Source organism: Alligator mississippiensis, chromosome 6 (assembly GCF_030867095.1).
Source record: "Alligator mississippiensis isolate rAllMis1 chromosome 6, rAllMis1, whole genome shotgun sequence".
NCBI lineage: Eukaryota > Metazoa > Chordata > Crocodylia > Alligatoridae > Alligator > Alligator mississippiensis.
In genome coordinates this window covers 23,359,500-23,375,505 of record NC_081829.1, presented here as the reverse complement: position 1 = coordinate 23,375,505, position 16,006 = coordinate 23,359,500, and the positions used below count along the sequence as shown (strand labels likewise).

The 16,006-nt window shown below is 42.2% G+C and overlaps 1 protein-coding gene across 1 annotated transcript in view; it reads left to right on the top strand.

Annotated features, from left to right (window-relative positions):
* CXCL12 (C-X-C motif chemokine ligand 12) overlaps positions 1-16,006 on the top strand; it is a 23,613-nt gene extending 7,607 nt beyond the window's left edge. Inside the window, exons 3-4 of the mRNA XM_006260520.4 lie at positions 2,436-2,522; positions 11,442-16,006. Of these exons, the coding sequence (XP_006260582.1) occupies positions 2,436-2,522; positions 11,442-11,457 (103 nt within the window). The 3' untranslated portion in view covers positions 11,458-16,006. The remainder of the gene's footprint in view (positions 1-2,435; positions 2,523-11,441) is intronic.

Here is a 16,006-nt window from a genome sequence, read left to right as displayed (position 1 = left end):
GGAATAATTTGCTTTTTGTGAAAGTGGGAAAAACAAGTGTGTTTGACTAGGTAAGATGTACAAGTAGGCAAGTCCCCTAATTTCCTTCAGAAAAAATAGCATGCATACATGAATTTATGTACTTCTGGAGCTACCTATTACTCCTCACAAGAGTCTCATTGTAATAACTTTGTGGGGATCTGGATTTATCTGTAGTAGTTTCAAGAAAAAGGTATTTTAGATTTGATGCCATATACATTTTTTCTCTTGATTAATGTGGGAGTGCGGTAATTAGAGGGGAATATGACTGTGAAATATTGAAATGGAAATAACCTGCATTTTGGCCTGGCCATTGTTTACAGTTTGTTAGTATATACAGAACAGATAATCCATTGTTTTTTCATGTTTTATTACTTAAGAGATGTTTCTAAAGGAGAGCCTGAACTTGAAATGTGCTAGAACCCAGGGCACATCTGCACACAGGATATGACACTTCTTAAAAACCTTTAAAAATAAATTCTAACATAGAAAGTTCCATTTTAGCAGAATTTATTGGGGCATTGAATTCAGTGAGCGCATGCTACAAGCATGTTTGATTTATATAAATATTCAGATTACTTATTTTAGAATCCATCAGTTTTTGGATGGAAGAATCTCATTAGAATCCCATATTAGGAGTTTATGGGCCAGTCCTTAAGTTTTGAAGAAAGATTCCTTTTAAAGCCAGTTGGCCCTAATCTATACAGAGAGAATGTTTGTAAGTGCTTTAAGTTTGTTACCATCTCTGTGCTCTGTTCCCATATAAGAACAGTGGGCTTGATTTGCCCTCACTTAACACTAGTATCACTTCACTGAGTTCAGTGGAGGTATTCTAGATTTACATTGCTGTGAAACACATCAGGATTAGATCCTCTTGGAACATTATTTATGTAAAGACTGCAGGATCAATTCCTTAGTTGTTCACATTTATGACAAGGACACGAGTAGACTTCAGAATTAGCAGCATTTTAGGTCTCTTACTTCTTTCATTTACTTAATTGACTTATGCAAGAAGGACTTGATTTTACAAGATGCTGAGCATTTGTGCCTCAATCCAACAAAGTAGTTAAGCACATGTTTAACATAGACATGAATGGTGCCATTGACATCAATACTGTTGCTGCTGTGGCACTGCAGAGCAGCTCATGCCAGTTCCCATTGTATTTGGCTGGAGGCGAAGCTCCTTAGCACTCGTAGGAAGTACTCAGTACCTAAAGGATTAGAGCCACGGTACACTGAACTTTAGATGAAATGCATGAGGTACTGTATATCTTGTTTCTACCTGACACATCCCATTTAACCTAAGGGTCAAGCTGAGATGGCTAGGTAATACTGCTTGGTTTTTAAAGGCTGGGAAATAAGAGTTTGGTCAGATAAGCGTGCAGAAACATGGGTCCTCATCTGTATTTAAAGTCTAAAAACCACCTGAATCTGCAAATCCAGGTCAGAAATTTCATGAGGACAATCTTTCTCAAGAGATTTCTGGTAATCCCGTTTCAAGTGCTGACTAAAAAAAATACGAAAAAAGTTGCTTTCTGATGTGGCACTACTACTAGATTATTCTCTGTCTTGGATCCTGAAATTCATGACCAGAACCTCCAGAAGGTCTGGTTCTGCTTTTGTTGTAAAATTGTATGAAAGTCCAGCTTGAGCAAGAGTCAAGGTTCACTGGGCTCAGCGACACATTCATGAATGCACTATAATTACAGTGCATTAAGTTTAATCGATGTTGCTGCACGTTAGTACAAATGAATAGTCTGTTTGTGATGTTAATGTTCAGCAGACTAAATCTACTGTGCATTAGCATGGATTTTTGCCTGCTGTGCTAATGCATAGTAGAATTACTCTACTGCATTCAAAGCGTCTCATGTAAATGCACCCAGTGATGCTTGTTACCTACCATACCTCTTGCTTAAACTGCATGTGTTTTTCATTTATTTTAAAGTAAAATACAGTTCCCACATGCCCATAACTGATAGCAACTCAGATGCTAGTTATAAAATGTAGAGTGAATTTATGTGTTCGTTCATACAGCACAGTAAAAGCCAATGAACCAAAGTCAGATGAGGAGCTAAATCCTGCTAGACATTAACAACATTCACAGCAGAATTTGGTTCAAGAGGCATTCTGTAGAACAGGGGCTTTCAACCTTTTTTAGTCAGTGTACCCCCAGTAGCTGGACATGGGCGGCAGGAAGGAGGGAAGTGACGTGCAGCCAGTTGCAGAGCAGCTGCAGCACGGGGTGGTGGGTGCGGCATGCAAGCTCCCCGCCCTCCCCGCATCTGGTCGCAGGGTGGTAGGTGGCAGTGCTCCATCCCTGCCTGCCTATGTGTACCCCCTAGCCACTTCTCAAGTACCCCCTGCTATAGAATGTTATCCCTTGCACTCATACTGCAACTCTTCTCTTCCTTTGGCAGTGCAAGGCTGAAGAACACTGGCAAGCAAGTGTGCGTTGATCCCAAGTTAAAGTGGATTCAGGAATATCTGGAGAAAGCTTTAAACAAGTAAGATGAAAAAAAAGGACTTAGCTAACACATCCCATGTTATTAAAGGGTAGAACTTTAAGGGCTGGTTTTAACTATGTGGACAAAGTATTCAGTGGAATCAGGCATTGCTGTCAAGATGGGTTTAGAGTTTTCCTAGTATGTATTATAACAGTGTTTTGTAGCATTTTCTGTATTTTCTAAGAGAGATTTGCCAGTATAAGGGCAAGAGATGTCCTAATGAGTCTGATTTGGATTTCCCTAAATCATCCTTTTAAAACAACAGTTCTCCCAAGGAAATTGTTGCCTTTATGACCCCTCTCTGCATGCCCAACGTGATCCATCATTACTTCAACATCTCTCTTATTTTAGTATCATTGGAGCTCCTTGTCCACTTTACAGTGTGAGTCTGTCTGCACAGGCAGCTGAGTGCGTATGGGGGTTAGTAGGCAAAAGCATCCCTCTTCTGGTCATTTCAAAGTCCTATTTTATATCTGCCAAGACAAGGTACATTGCTATGAATAAACCTTCTCCCACCCTGCCAGAGGAAATTCAAATGTATCTGGCAAATTATAGGCCTTTTTTCCCCTCACAGTAGTCAAATGTAACTCCCTTTCTGAGTAAATTGAATTGACTGTTGTGGTTAGTGAGCCCAGAGCTGAGACTATCAGTCATTTTTGTGCCAAAGGGGTTTTCAACCTTTCTCAGATTGGGGATGGATCCAGGGAATGGGGAAAAGAGCTCCTTGCTTGGAGAGGGCCCAACCCCATGAAAATCCAGCAGCAGCATTCAGAGCAGCAAGGCCATTTATGCTTGCAGAATCCACCATAACCTAGCTTAATAACTTTTTTGTCCCTCAGTAACCATGCCAGATTCTGTCCCAGTGTCTGCTAAAGGAGGGCTGCAATCCAGTCATTTGCAGAGGGGAAAAAGCCCTTGAGTAAGGATGGGGGAGGCAGAAGTATAACCCCCAGGAGGGGAATAATGTGATGCAGGTTGGTTGGTGCATTCCAAGTTGTCTTCATGAGCCAGAGATAGAAGTCTTTCCTGTTTGGAAATGGGGACAGATTCCACCAGGGAGAGACAGATAGGGTCCTTCAGTGCCATGGGGTGGTGAGAGAGAAAGGATAGAAAGAAACACAGAAAGCAAATTGATAGCAATTCCAACTGGGCCAGCTTTTTCCATCTCATCTGATGTTCTGTGCCTTCCTCTGCTGCCAGCACTCTATTCTGTTTTCATTGGGCTGGAATCTCATCCCTCTGGTATGAATCTCAGTTGATTACACTGGAAAGCTTCTGGATTAAGATGTTGGTGTTACTAAGAGCAGCATGTGGTCCCCTTTACAAATTGCTGTTTTTTATTGAATCCAACAGAATTTTGACTGTATTAAGAGTCCCAGTTAAGGCTTGTATAGGCAGATGGATAGCTCAGCCAAAGTCAGTGGGGCTACTTGCACATGTGAAACAAGGAACAGGCTTAGGAGTCTTGTTGAATCTGCAGAATTTGGTCATTGGCTTTCATCTTACTTGTCTTAAGTAAGTGCACAATCCAGCTGGTTCCCATTCTTCTTTAATTTACGCAAGTAAAGTTTGAGGTCATCTCCTTTGAAGTTGGATGGCCCTGAATCTGACCCCAGGTCAGATTCTGATCTTAACTACTTTGTTTTAATCCAGAAGTAACTCCACAGAACTCAGTAGATTTATACCAGGCTATAGATGAGAAATTGGTCCAAATTTTGTTAAATAAGAAGAAATCAAGTGTATATGTATGTCCTCTAATCCTACAATCATGGCTTGCACCAATGACACTTCTATGCTCCAAAGACAATCAGGGCTATCTATAAAATTTTCATGGGGCAGGTGTTTGATATATTTTAGTGAACAGCATTGACGTCTTCAGTTAAACATATTTCAGAATATATTTATAGTTCATCAAATAATTCATACATTTGAAATGGAGCCATATGAATGTTGGTAGTTTAAAATTGATATATCTATAAACTACTAACAGTTTGTAAAATAAATATGTATAGATCTATGAATGTTAATTTAGCCTATCAGTTTCAAGCAGCCATATATTTTTTCACTTGTACTGAAATTGTATGAAATGTGACATTACACTATATGCACTAGCAATAAAAGTGACTAATTGTTTCATTCTACAAAAACCCTATTGTATGTGGGAATTTATTATTATTATTATTATTATTTTTCGGTAAATTGCTTAAATTAAATCCAAATGTCAATGTTTCTTATTCCTTGTTGGTGCTTAGGTATTTTTATCTTATAATATTGTAGGTGCTGGGAAGAAAACGTTTTCAAATTACAGTATTAGAATTATTGCTTTGATTGTGAAATCAAAGATGGTTTTCAGTAGAAAAGCTTTTTGCTCACTCATTCTGCTTACCTTTATTGTGGCTTTATATTCATTGTACCCTCATGGAACGCAGACAGAGCACTTCTACACGTTCATTAATACGCCTTAGATGCTACAGATATAGCTTAGTACTTCTTTAATAAAGTACTAACTAAATGCACATTACCTAGTGTTACTGTGCAGTAGTGCTGGTGCATGATTATTTAATGGTGCTTACTGCGTGTTAGCCTAATAACACTTCTCAGTAGGCTATTGGTGTGCTTTTTGCTGTGACATGCTACTGTGCGGTGTTATTAGACTAATGTGCAGTAAGCATTTTGTGTAGATGAGCCCACAGTTAGGTGAAATCAATAAAATATATTAAAACAATTGGGAAGTGGGAGTCGAGATCCCCTAACTTTCTTTAAAAAATTGTGACATAACCATTGCAGACTCATAGATTCATAGATTCATAGATGTTAGGGTCGGAAGTGACCTCAATAGATCATCAAGTCCGACCCCCTGCATAAGCAGGAAAGAGTGCTGGGTCTAGATGACCCCAGCTAGATACTCGTCTAACCTCCTCTTGAAGATCCCCAGGGTAGGGGAGAGCACCACCTCCTTTGGGAGCCCGTTCCAGACCTTGGCCACTCAAACTGTGAAGAAGTTCTTCCTAATGTCCAGTCTAAATCTGCTCTCTGCTAGCTTGTGGCCATTGTTTCTTGTAACCCCCGGGGGCGCCTTGGTGAATAAATCCTCACCAATTCCCTTCTGTGCCCCCGCGATGAACTTATAGGCAGCCACAAGGTTGCCTCTCAACCTTCTCTTGCGGAGGCTGAAAAGGTCCAGTTTCTCTAGTCTCTCCTCGTAGGGCTTGGTCTGCAGGCCCTTGACCACACGAGTTGCCCTTCTCTGTACCCTCTCCAGGTTATCCGCATCCTTCTTGAAGTGTGGCGCCCAGAATTGCACGCAGTACTCCAACTGCGGTCTGACCAACGCCCTATAGAGGGGAAGTATCACCTCCCTGGACCTATTCGTCATGCATCTGCTGATGCACGATAAAGTGCCATTGGCTTTTCTGATGGCTTCGTCACACTGCCGGCTCATGTTCATCTTGGAGTCCACTAGGACTCCAAGATCCCTTTCCACCTCTGTGCCACCCAGCAGGTCATTCCCTAGGCTGTAGGTGTGCTGGACATTTTTCCTCCCTAGGTGCAGCACTTTGCATTTCTCCTTGTTGAACTGCATCCTGTTGTTTTCTGCCCACTTGTCCAACCTATCCAGGTCTGCCTGCAGCTGTTCCCTGCCCTCCGGCGTGTCCACTTCTCCCTATAGCTTTGTGTCATCTGCAAACTTGGACAGAGTACATTTCACTCCCTCGTCCAAGTCGCTGATGAAGACATTAAAGAGTATCGGTCCAAGGACCGAACCCTGCGGGACCCCACTGCCCACACCCTTCCAGGTCGAGACCGACCCATCTACCACGACTCTTTGGGTGCGACCCTCTAGCCAATTCGCCACCCACCGGACTGTGCAGTCATCCACATCACAGCCTCTTAACTTGTTCACCAGTATGGGGTGGGATACCGTATCGAAGGCCTTCCTGAAGTCTAAGTATACGACATCCACCCCTCCTCCTGTGTCCAGGCGTTTCGTAACTTGGTCATAGAAAGAGACTAGATTGGTCAGGCACGATCTGCCCGCCACAAACCCATGCTGGTTTCCCCTCAGCATAATTTGCCCTGCCGGGCTCTCACAAATGTGAGCCTTGATAATTTTTTCAAAGACTTTACCAAGGATGGAGGTGAGACTGACTGGCCTATAGTTGCCCGGGTCCTCCTTCCTCCCTCCCCTTTTTGAAAATGGGGACCACGTTAGCCCTTTTCCAGTCCTCCGGGACTTGGCCCGTGCTTCACGAGCGTTCGAATATTCCCGCCAGTGGCTCTGCAATGACGTCAGCCAGTGCCTTCAGCACCCTCGGATGGAGCCCATCCGGGCCTGCCAACTTAAAGGCATCCAGTTCTTCCAAGTGACTCTGCACCACCTCAGGATCTACGTATGCAAGTCTGGCGCCTTGCTGCTGCCTCTCTACAACCCCAGTGAGAGACTTGTCGTGCCCCTCACTTAGGAACACTGAGGCAAAGAACTTGTTGAGGAGTTCAGCCTTGTCCCCCTATCTGTCACCAATTGTTTCTGCCCATTTAGCAGGGGTCCTATTCCTCCCTGGGCCTTCCTTTTAGTCCCAATGTATCTAAAAAACAATTTCTTGTTGTCCTTTACTTGGGTTGCCATCCTCAGCTCCATGGTAGCTTTGGCCTGCCTAACTGCCTCCCTACAAGCACGAGCAGAGGAGGTATATTCATCTTTAGTGATCTCACCCTGTTTCCACTTTTTATGTGCTCCCCTTTTGGCCCTTAGGCTGCCCTGGATTTCTCTGGTCAGCCATGGAAGCCTCCTGGCCCCTTTCCCTCTTTTGCCTCGCTCGGGGATCGTCTTGCTTTGTGCCCGAAGGATCGTTTCCTTTAGGCACAGCCACCCTTCTTGGGCTCCCATCCCATCAAAACTCCTACTCTGCAGTGCTTCCTTGACTAATCGCCTGAGTGCTTTGAGATCAGCTTTCCTAAAGTCTAGCACTTTCACCCTACTAGTTACCTTACCCACTCGCCGTCTTATGTTGAATTCTATTATAAGGTGATCACTGTCTCCCAAATGGCTACAGATCTGGAGGTCCCCTATCATGTCATCTCCCGTTGCCAATACCAGGTCCAGTATGGCATTCCCCCTAGTGGGACCATGCACCTCCTGTGTCAGGTGGAGGTCCTGTACACAGGTTAGAAACCTGCGTGAGCGATGGGACCTTGCTGTCTGCATCTCCCAGCAGATGTCCGGGTAGTTTAGGTCCCCCATGACTACCGCCTCTTTAGCTTTTATGGTCTCTGAGAGTTGCCTCAGGAGCCCCGCATCTATTTCTACCCCTTGGTGTGGGGGTCTGTAGCAGACCCCTACCACCAAATCCCTTTCTCCTTGCCCCCCATGTAGCCTAACCCACAATCCTTCTACTTCCTCAACCTCGGATTCTGTCTTGATGAGGGTTGATGTATATTGCTCACTGACATAAAGTGCAACCCCCCCCCTTTCTTCCCCGACCTGTCCTTTCTATACAATCTATAGCCCTCAATATGTACCGCCCAGTCATGGCATGAATCCCACCAGGTCTCTGTTAGCCCCACTAAGTCATAGGTGTTTAGTGCAAGCAGGAGCGCTAGTTCATCCTGCTTGTTCCCCATGCTCCTAGCATTAGTATATAGGCACTTGAGCCCTGCGACTGGTGCCTTTGCTGCCCCCCCGCTCCGAGTCCCAAGGGGCCCATTGTTCCTTACCTTCTTGGGTCATCATTCAATCCACAACCACTGTTATAGACACGGAGCAATTTATTCCTTTCATGAAGCTGTTAACAAATTATATTTCACTTTTGAATAGTCCTAGTAATAACTTACAGGATCAGTCCTGACAATCCTTCACTCTCCTCCTTAGTCCAGTAAAGATTTACAAAATTAAGCCTTCCAGAAAGGGGCAGATGTAAGAATAAATAAAGATCAGAGCCTGTTCCTCATTTGTCCATTGTCAAGTTAGTGTAGACCAAAATCCAAAGCTTATTTAAGCCTGAGATGTTGGAACTCATTAAACTCAGCTGTCAGTCTTGGCACAGGCAAGAAAGCTGATGAATTTGGCAAAGATAATTTAAAAAAAAAACCCAGAAAAGGCCTCACCCTGAGTAGACTGCTGGAAGGGAAAGGAAATTTGTCTTTGAATGGTCACTTGTAATAGAAGCAAAGGATTGTTATGTTAGTTTTAATCCTTTAAATCAATTAGTGGCAATCTTTCTGATTGTCCTCATCTGTAAATAATAACCGTGTACAATCCATTGCGGTGAATATCCTCCCATGTTTCACTGAGCCCTTCCTGTATTTGTGTCACGTGAGCTCCTTTTTTTCAATGTGCAGAGTGCTCAGAATTTCCACTGAAGGACCCATAACTCCTTTTCACTTCAATAGGAACAATGAATACAAAATCAAATGACTTACCTCCCTGCCTTGGTTCCCTACTGAATCTATTTGAAATGCTCTTAAAAACTCCTTAATTTTAATTTGGTCAGTATCTTGACCCTTATAAAAATAAACAGCAGCAGTAACATGCCTGATTAGATCCATGCAAGTGTGTTTACACTCCAGGAAGCAAAGATGGTTTAGTGATTAGGACATTAATCTATGATTAGGGAGACCTATGGCTGATGCTCTAAACTGTCATTGACTTCCTATTTGATCTTGGGCAAGTCCCTGTGCATCAGTTTCCCACCAGTAAAATAGGGGTAAGGACACTTTCCTAGTTCAGAAGGACTTTTGAGGATAAATGCATTAACTACAGTGAGGTACTCAGGACTGGTACACGCTATAGGTAGATAGTCAAGGAATTGTGTTCTGATTTCATTTACACCAGTATAAAACTGGAATAATGGTATTAAGTGCCATTACATCAAGGATAAACTGTGGCCCTGCAGATCTAATATTAGAGCACTCATGACCCAGGGAGACTACTTGACATATGCTTAAAGAGCTCTTGTTGTATTTGTACTGATTAATAATTAAAGCAATTCATTGTCTTCATGAAAAAAAAAAAGGTGAGAAAAACTCAGCTAAAAGTCACAAAGACAATTTGTCTGGGAGTTCCTCATCACACTGTGGGCACATCTACATATGCCATTAATGTGAAGCAATAAACAGAAGAGCTTATTGCTCTGTAGTTTATTGATCCTGGGAAGCTCTGAGCGTGCTATTTACATGTATGCCCAGATTGTAGCACATTGAGCTGGGTCAGAGCAGCCCTGGCTGGCAGGGGGTCCAGGGGCTCAGCCTGCCAGCCCAAGGCTGCTGCAATCAGACTTAGTTTGCTGCAGAGGGGCTGGCTGGGGCACAAAGATGTCGGCAGGCAACCCCAACACTGAAGCACCCTTGTGCCCCAGCCAGCCGGGTCAACATTTACACATGCGCTGCTGTGCGTGAAAAAACACTGCAGCAGGGTAGTACTTGTATTTACAAGTACTACTTTGCTCCAGAGTTTATTAGTTTCCTGAGCCCTAATAGGGGCGCACGTGTAGATGCTGAGACATTTACTGCACAGTTAATTAGTCAATTGTGCAGTAAACATCTCATGTAGACCCACCCTGTTAGCAGTAAGAAAGTGCAGAGCATGCTGTGTTTTATCTTAATTGGCAAGAGGGTCTGGGGATCCACACTGTTAAATGGAGAGCCAACTTTCTGCAGTGGCACATCCTAAAAATATGGGCCATTTGTCAGTGAAATAACAGCAATCCTATGTAAAACCCCAGGGAACATTCACATGACTAGGATTTCCTAATTTGCACTGTGTACAGTGACATGAAATAGTTCATTTCATCTTTGTTCTTAAAAAAATATAAAGCTTTTTAAGTGCTCTGTAGAGTTTGTATTGCACTTAAAATACTGCGAAGAGGCAAATAATAGCATCGTGCTTTGTATTTACAGAGTACCTTCCAGTTATTAACTGCTTCATTTGCATAATATCCTTTTGAAGTTGGGTACTAGCCCCCTGTTTTCTAGATGGGGATACTGAGGCACAAGAATAGACAAGTGAACCTCACAAGGAGCCATAGTTAAAGCCAGGATAAAGATTCAGCAACTTCTGGCCTCAGTCATATGCTTCATGTTTTGTCCATGTGATAAAAGGTGGCAGAGTTAAGTAACAAGCCACATCTCTGGATTTTTCCATTGATAATTTCAATGGCAAAAACACTGGTGGGTGTGGCAATGTAGATATTTACATTGGCTAACAGTTGGCCTATTAAGAAAATGTCACTTGTTTTGTTGGAACTAGTAGATTAGGCCGAAATAAGCTAAAACTGGAAGAGAACTTTGTTTTCCATGATAAAGTCATGATCCAGTTTCCATTTTATGATCAAGATACAGAGGTGAAAATTTTACTCTCCCACTTTGATGCATGTATGGACCTGGGATTTTCAGTTCTGAGGAGAGTGGAATATTGGGCCTAAGATCTTGTGTCTTTTTGCAGGGAAAATTTTGATTAATGTTTAGCAAAACTGTCGCGGTCAGGTGACTGTTTGAGGCTACTGCTCACTGAGTGGGCCAAGAGGGCTTCTGAGGGATCCTGGTGCCAGCTACACAGTTAAAATTGGATTTTATCCCATCTTTTCTTTCCTTTCCCCATTTTTTCTTCACTGCATCTCCCTGCCCACCAGTACTAGCTGCTTAGCCTGCACTATCTCTGAACACCTTACTAACTGTGATTGACATCAACTACCAAAATAACCACTGTTGCTGGACTCCCCCTCCAGGGTCCCAACAGCTCCTTTTGGAGGACATCATGGAACAGTTTTGCAAATAGTGGTTGGAGGGTTTGCAAAAGAATTGCCTTTGGTTTACAGTCTTGACACAGATTATTCACAACCCTTATTTGAGTATAATTGATAATGAAGACCTTTTCCTCCGAAATAAACCTTAATAGTATTTCACTCTGTTCTTCATCAACAGGAGGTTCAAGATGTAAGAGGCAAGCATTGTAAGCCGTCTGCAGGATTTCTTACTGTAGGACCAGAGAACAGATAACCAGTATTAGGGAACGAATACATTTCACTGTTATCATGCAGCACAAAGGCAAGGCTCCATGCATTTCCAAAGGCGCTTTTTTTGCACAAATTGGCTTGCTTTCCCAGTACTATTTTATGTAGTAAGATATGTTTGTTTTTAAGAAAAAACTTTTTATACAGTTTGGTTTATCATAAAGCACTGGTGGCAAATATGAATTTAAACTAACCCTACATGACTGTTTCTGTCTTTGATAATAGAGGCCCTGCACTAATTAGCAGTCACTTCTGGTTCATGCCGACTTCCAGGAGATTTTACCTTGCAGGTCATGAGGTGTGAAGTGCACTTAGATTATATAAATATACTGCAGGAATCAGTGCCACAAGAAGTTATTTCAGCCAAGAACACAGGAAGATTCTTAAGTGGACTGGACATGTGTATGAAAAGCTTCCAGGCTTATATTGATAACCACCATTTTGGAAGGTGCGTTAAGCCTTATGTTTAAACTTCTGCACTACAGTCTTTCTCTAATGTTAGAGATCAGGATGAACCCCACGTGGCAGTAGATTTGCTCTTTTCTGTGACTGCAGAGTCTTACAACCTTCTACTGAAGTGGCTGATGCCGATCCCTGCTAGAGACAGGACACAAGTCTGATCTAACCTGACTGTTCCTATGTTCCCAATGACTTAACATAAAAAGAAATGGGCTTTCCTGTTTCCATATGCCAAACTGTTTTCCAGGCCTACATTAGAGAAAAGGGTACAGGAGAGGAACATTATTTTGCCTATATTTGCACAGCAGAGATGGGTATCTTCTGAGTGCACATTCAGTCAAGCATTCACTGTTCACAGGTGGGGAGATGCCTGTTTGCTGATGGTATGATCTAGTATCTAGAGCCATGGTTCCCAAACTGTGAGTCATGACTCCAAATGGGATCACAACATCAGCAGAAGGGATCGCAGGGGTAGGGGACTGTGAGTTGGGAGTGAGGGGTCATGCTGAGGAAATGGGGCCATAAATGGGGTCATGCTGAAGAAAAGTTTGGAAACACTGATCTAGAGCTTCATTTGCACAAGGGCATCACCCAGGGCAGAGAAACACCACCTCTTGAAACCCTTACAAAGCCTGTTATTTCTTCCCTGATTTGCACCTCCATAACCATTTACAAAAGTGCATAAAATATAAAGCGTAAGGAAATAGCATCTCAGAGGCCCTGCAATCTTTTGATTACACTGTACATTGAGGAATGGGGAAAGCACGTCTTGTGAATGCAGCGTTTAGCAAAATACTTGTATGTGTGCGTGCTGTAAAAAATGTCCAGTGTTGCATCTATGTATTGGGGCAGATTTCTTCAGAAGGAATGTATTATACATGCAGCCTGTATTCTGTGCAAGGGCAAGAGTTGTTTTGCTCTGCAGTCCTCTGTTGCAAGTAACTTCAGTGCCAAAGAGAGAGTCCGTCCAACTCCAAACTGCTTTATTTTCTACTTTAGTCAATAGGGCCAGTTAAGTATTTTTCTTCCTACAAAAAGATGTTGCTTCTGTTATGGCCATGTCATCCCATTGGATTTTAAGCAGAAATTAATTAGAAGCTCTGCCCCAAAATTGAGAACATGATTGTCACTTCTGCTCCACTCCTTTTTGTCTTGCGCACCATTAAATAACATGATCCTGTTATTTGTGGAAAGGCAGGAAGAACTCATGGGACCAAGATATCCATTAAATAACTCATTTTCTGTGTTGCTTATTTTATCTCAGGTCCAGATGCTTTCTTTGTACAAGCATCTGTAATTGTCATTGACTTGCCTGGAAATGAATGCAACAGTTTCAGAGGCAGGAATTACTCTGGGGAGTGTGTATAGGAATGGCTGTTTTGGCGCACAATTTTAATCTGTCTTGCTCACAAGCTGGAAAGTGGACTCCTCACACACTCTTTCTAAACCTTTATTGGGGGTCAATTTAGAATGAAATAGGTTTTTGAGTCAGAACTAGAAATCTATGTTATAAATTGTAGGAGGGGCTAAGGTGGTTTGGGATTAAGAGGTGATATTAAGATCACCAGTGTTCCTTTAAAAGGGATCCTCATGGAAGGTAAAACAGCAGTTCTACTTGTCTAAACAGCTCACAGTGTGAGGAGCCGTGTGACATACCATAAGACAGAGAACACTGGGTTTAACTCTTAACCATGCTGCCTCTCTCCCTAGAACATGTTAGCTTTGCACTAAACATAACGTGTATTTTTTGTGTGGTGCTTAAGGCCCTGATTCTGCAACTGGAACTAGAGGTACAAATAAATGACTGCCTGAAGCCCCACTTGGGGAAGCAGTGGCTGGGGGGAGGGTATGGAGGAGGGGAAGGTTATTTTTCTGCACCAGTTCCAGCTGCAGGATGAGGGCTGAAGGTATTACAACTCATCTGTTATGCTCACTGTGGGCTGGACTGGGCAGTGCACTCAGAACCTGTGGTGGTAGCTGGTTGTGATCTCCCCTCCTTACCCCTTCACAAAGGTAGATCCTATCTAGACTGGTTGGGGACCCTGGTAGAAGTGCTGAAATGGTGCCATTGCCTGGATTTTCCTGAATATCCCAGCCAGATCCTCCTTTGGGGCACCCCTACAAGGAACAGTGTTTGCTATGGTCTGGGTCACCTTCAGAGTTTCAGCTACTGGCACGACTAGGCAAGGCTAGTGCAGGTCACACTGATAGAAGGACATGCCTCACTTGGAACAGTCTCCACACTAGATAAGGAAGTAGATGTTTGGCAGGGGAAAAGAGTAACAGTCCAAAACCAGAGATTCACTGGGGTATCTTGCAGGTCATTTTTTTCTTGACGATTGAATATCTGCCTGCGCTATTACTTGACTGTCTTTCAGTATGGACCAGATCCTGCAGCACTTACTTTTGCAAATCCTTGTTACTTGCATAACTAATGCTGTTGAAATGAATGGGGATATTCACAGGTGGACTGGTTCCCTCCACCCTGGCCCTACAGTAAGAGTTGACTGAGCCAATATCTCTGCTGACCTGAATGCAGAGTGGATATGGTGCAGAGTTGTTGGTTGTAGCTGTGTTGGTCTAAGGACATAGGCAGGCAAGGTTCTTTGAGTAGATGTGATATATTTTATTTAGTCAGTCTAATAAAAGATACCACATCTACCCAAAGAACCTTGCCTGCTTGAGTGGCTATGGTGGAGCTGATTGTCTTCTTAGTAACTTAAGAGTTTGGAATGTTAGGTGCAGAGTTGGGACTTCACTATAGACCAACATTTAATCTCAGCCAGTACCTATCTGAACAGAGGACTTTGTTTGCCTACTTCTATCTGCATCAGGAACATTGATCAGGAATCAAGTGACAGACACACTATTTACACTAGAGAAATAATTGCCATAAAATGTAAAGCTTCTTGCACTATTATTTAAATTGTGCTTCATTTCGTAGTCCTTTAAGACTGAAGTTGATGGCCTGGGGGGTCCATCCCATGTGTGTGTTTCTGTGTTCCCACGTCTTGTTTCAATCTTAGCAAGATATGACACATCAGTTACATGAACCCAGACCACAAAGAAGGATTTGTGGTATGCTTTGCTTTATACGTTTAACAGGTGACCAACAAGAAATTCAGGGAAAGGAAACAGTAGAATACAAGATTAAGGCAGTGGCCATACTTCAATGTGAAGAGGAAGGGAACCAAACATTGAAATGACACAAAAAGTGCATTTTCTGTAGATGTGAAATCCTCACACATGGATGTTTTAAATTACAGCCATAGGCTTCCATATAAAAAAAATAAGGAAAGAAAATATGGTCTTTATCACTGTACCAAAATCCATGTTTATATTCATTTTATAAGTGTAATAGCTTTTGACATTATTTGAATTCTGCTTGAGGAAGAATGAAGGGTAAATTTTCAATATGTTGCTAACAAGTGTGTTGTTTGAGCTTGTTGGTCTTTGGCAATGAAGGTTGTATTACAAGATGAATGTATACGTTTGACTGAAGTTCTATATAATTCCATTTTGCTCTTTTGCCTTTGTTGCAAACTCTAACAATCCCTCTTCTCCAAAATCTTTTTATTGATATATGTTATTTACAGTAACCAGATACTTATGAGCACTTATTACCAAAATAAGCTTTTTCTTCAAACAATCCAATTACGTAACAACCTTGTTTGTAAGTACAAAGCTTCAATAACACCCAAAGAAGGAGGTATATGTTGTCACAATAGAAAGGCTATGTGTCTTCCATTTTCTACTCATTGAGAACTCAGTGTTGTTGTAATGTGGTAAATACTGTATTTTATGTTTCTGTTAAAGAAAAAAAATCTCTTCCCAGATAATGTGAAAAAAAAGTTTTTTTTTCTGAAAGGCAGCTGTATGGAGGTGTTATACGTTGTGCTTTTTAAACTATTCCTTTCATATAATATTTTGAAGATAAAATTATTTTATATCTATATAATGTCCTTTAGTAATATGTATGCATTTATAATTTTCTTAATAAAATCTGTATTCAAATGA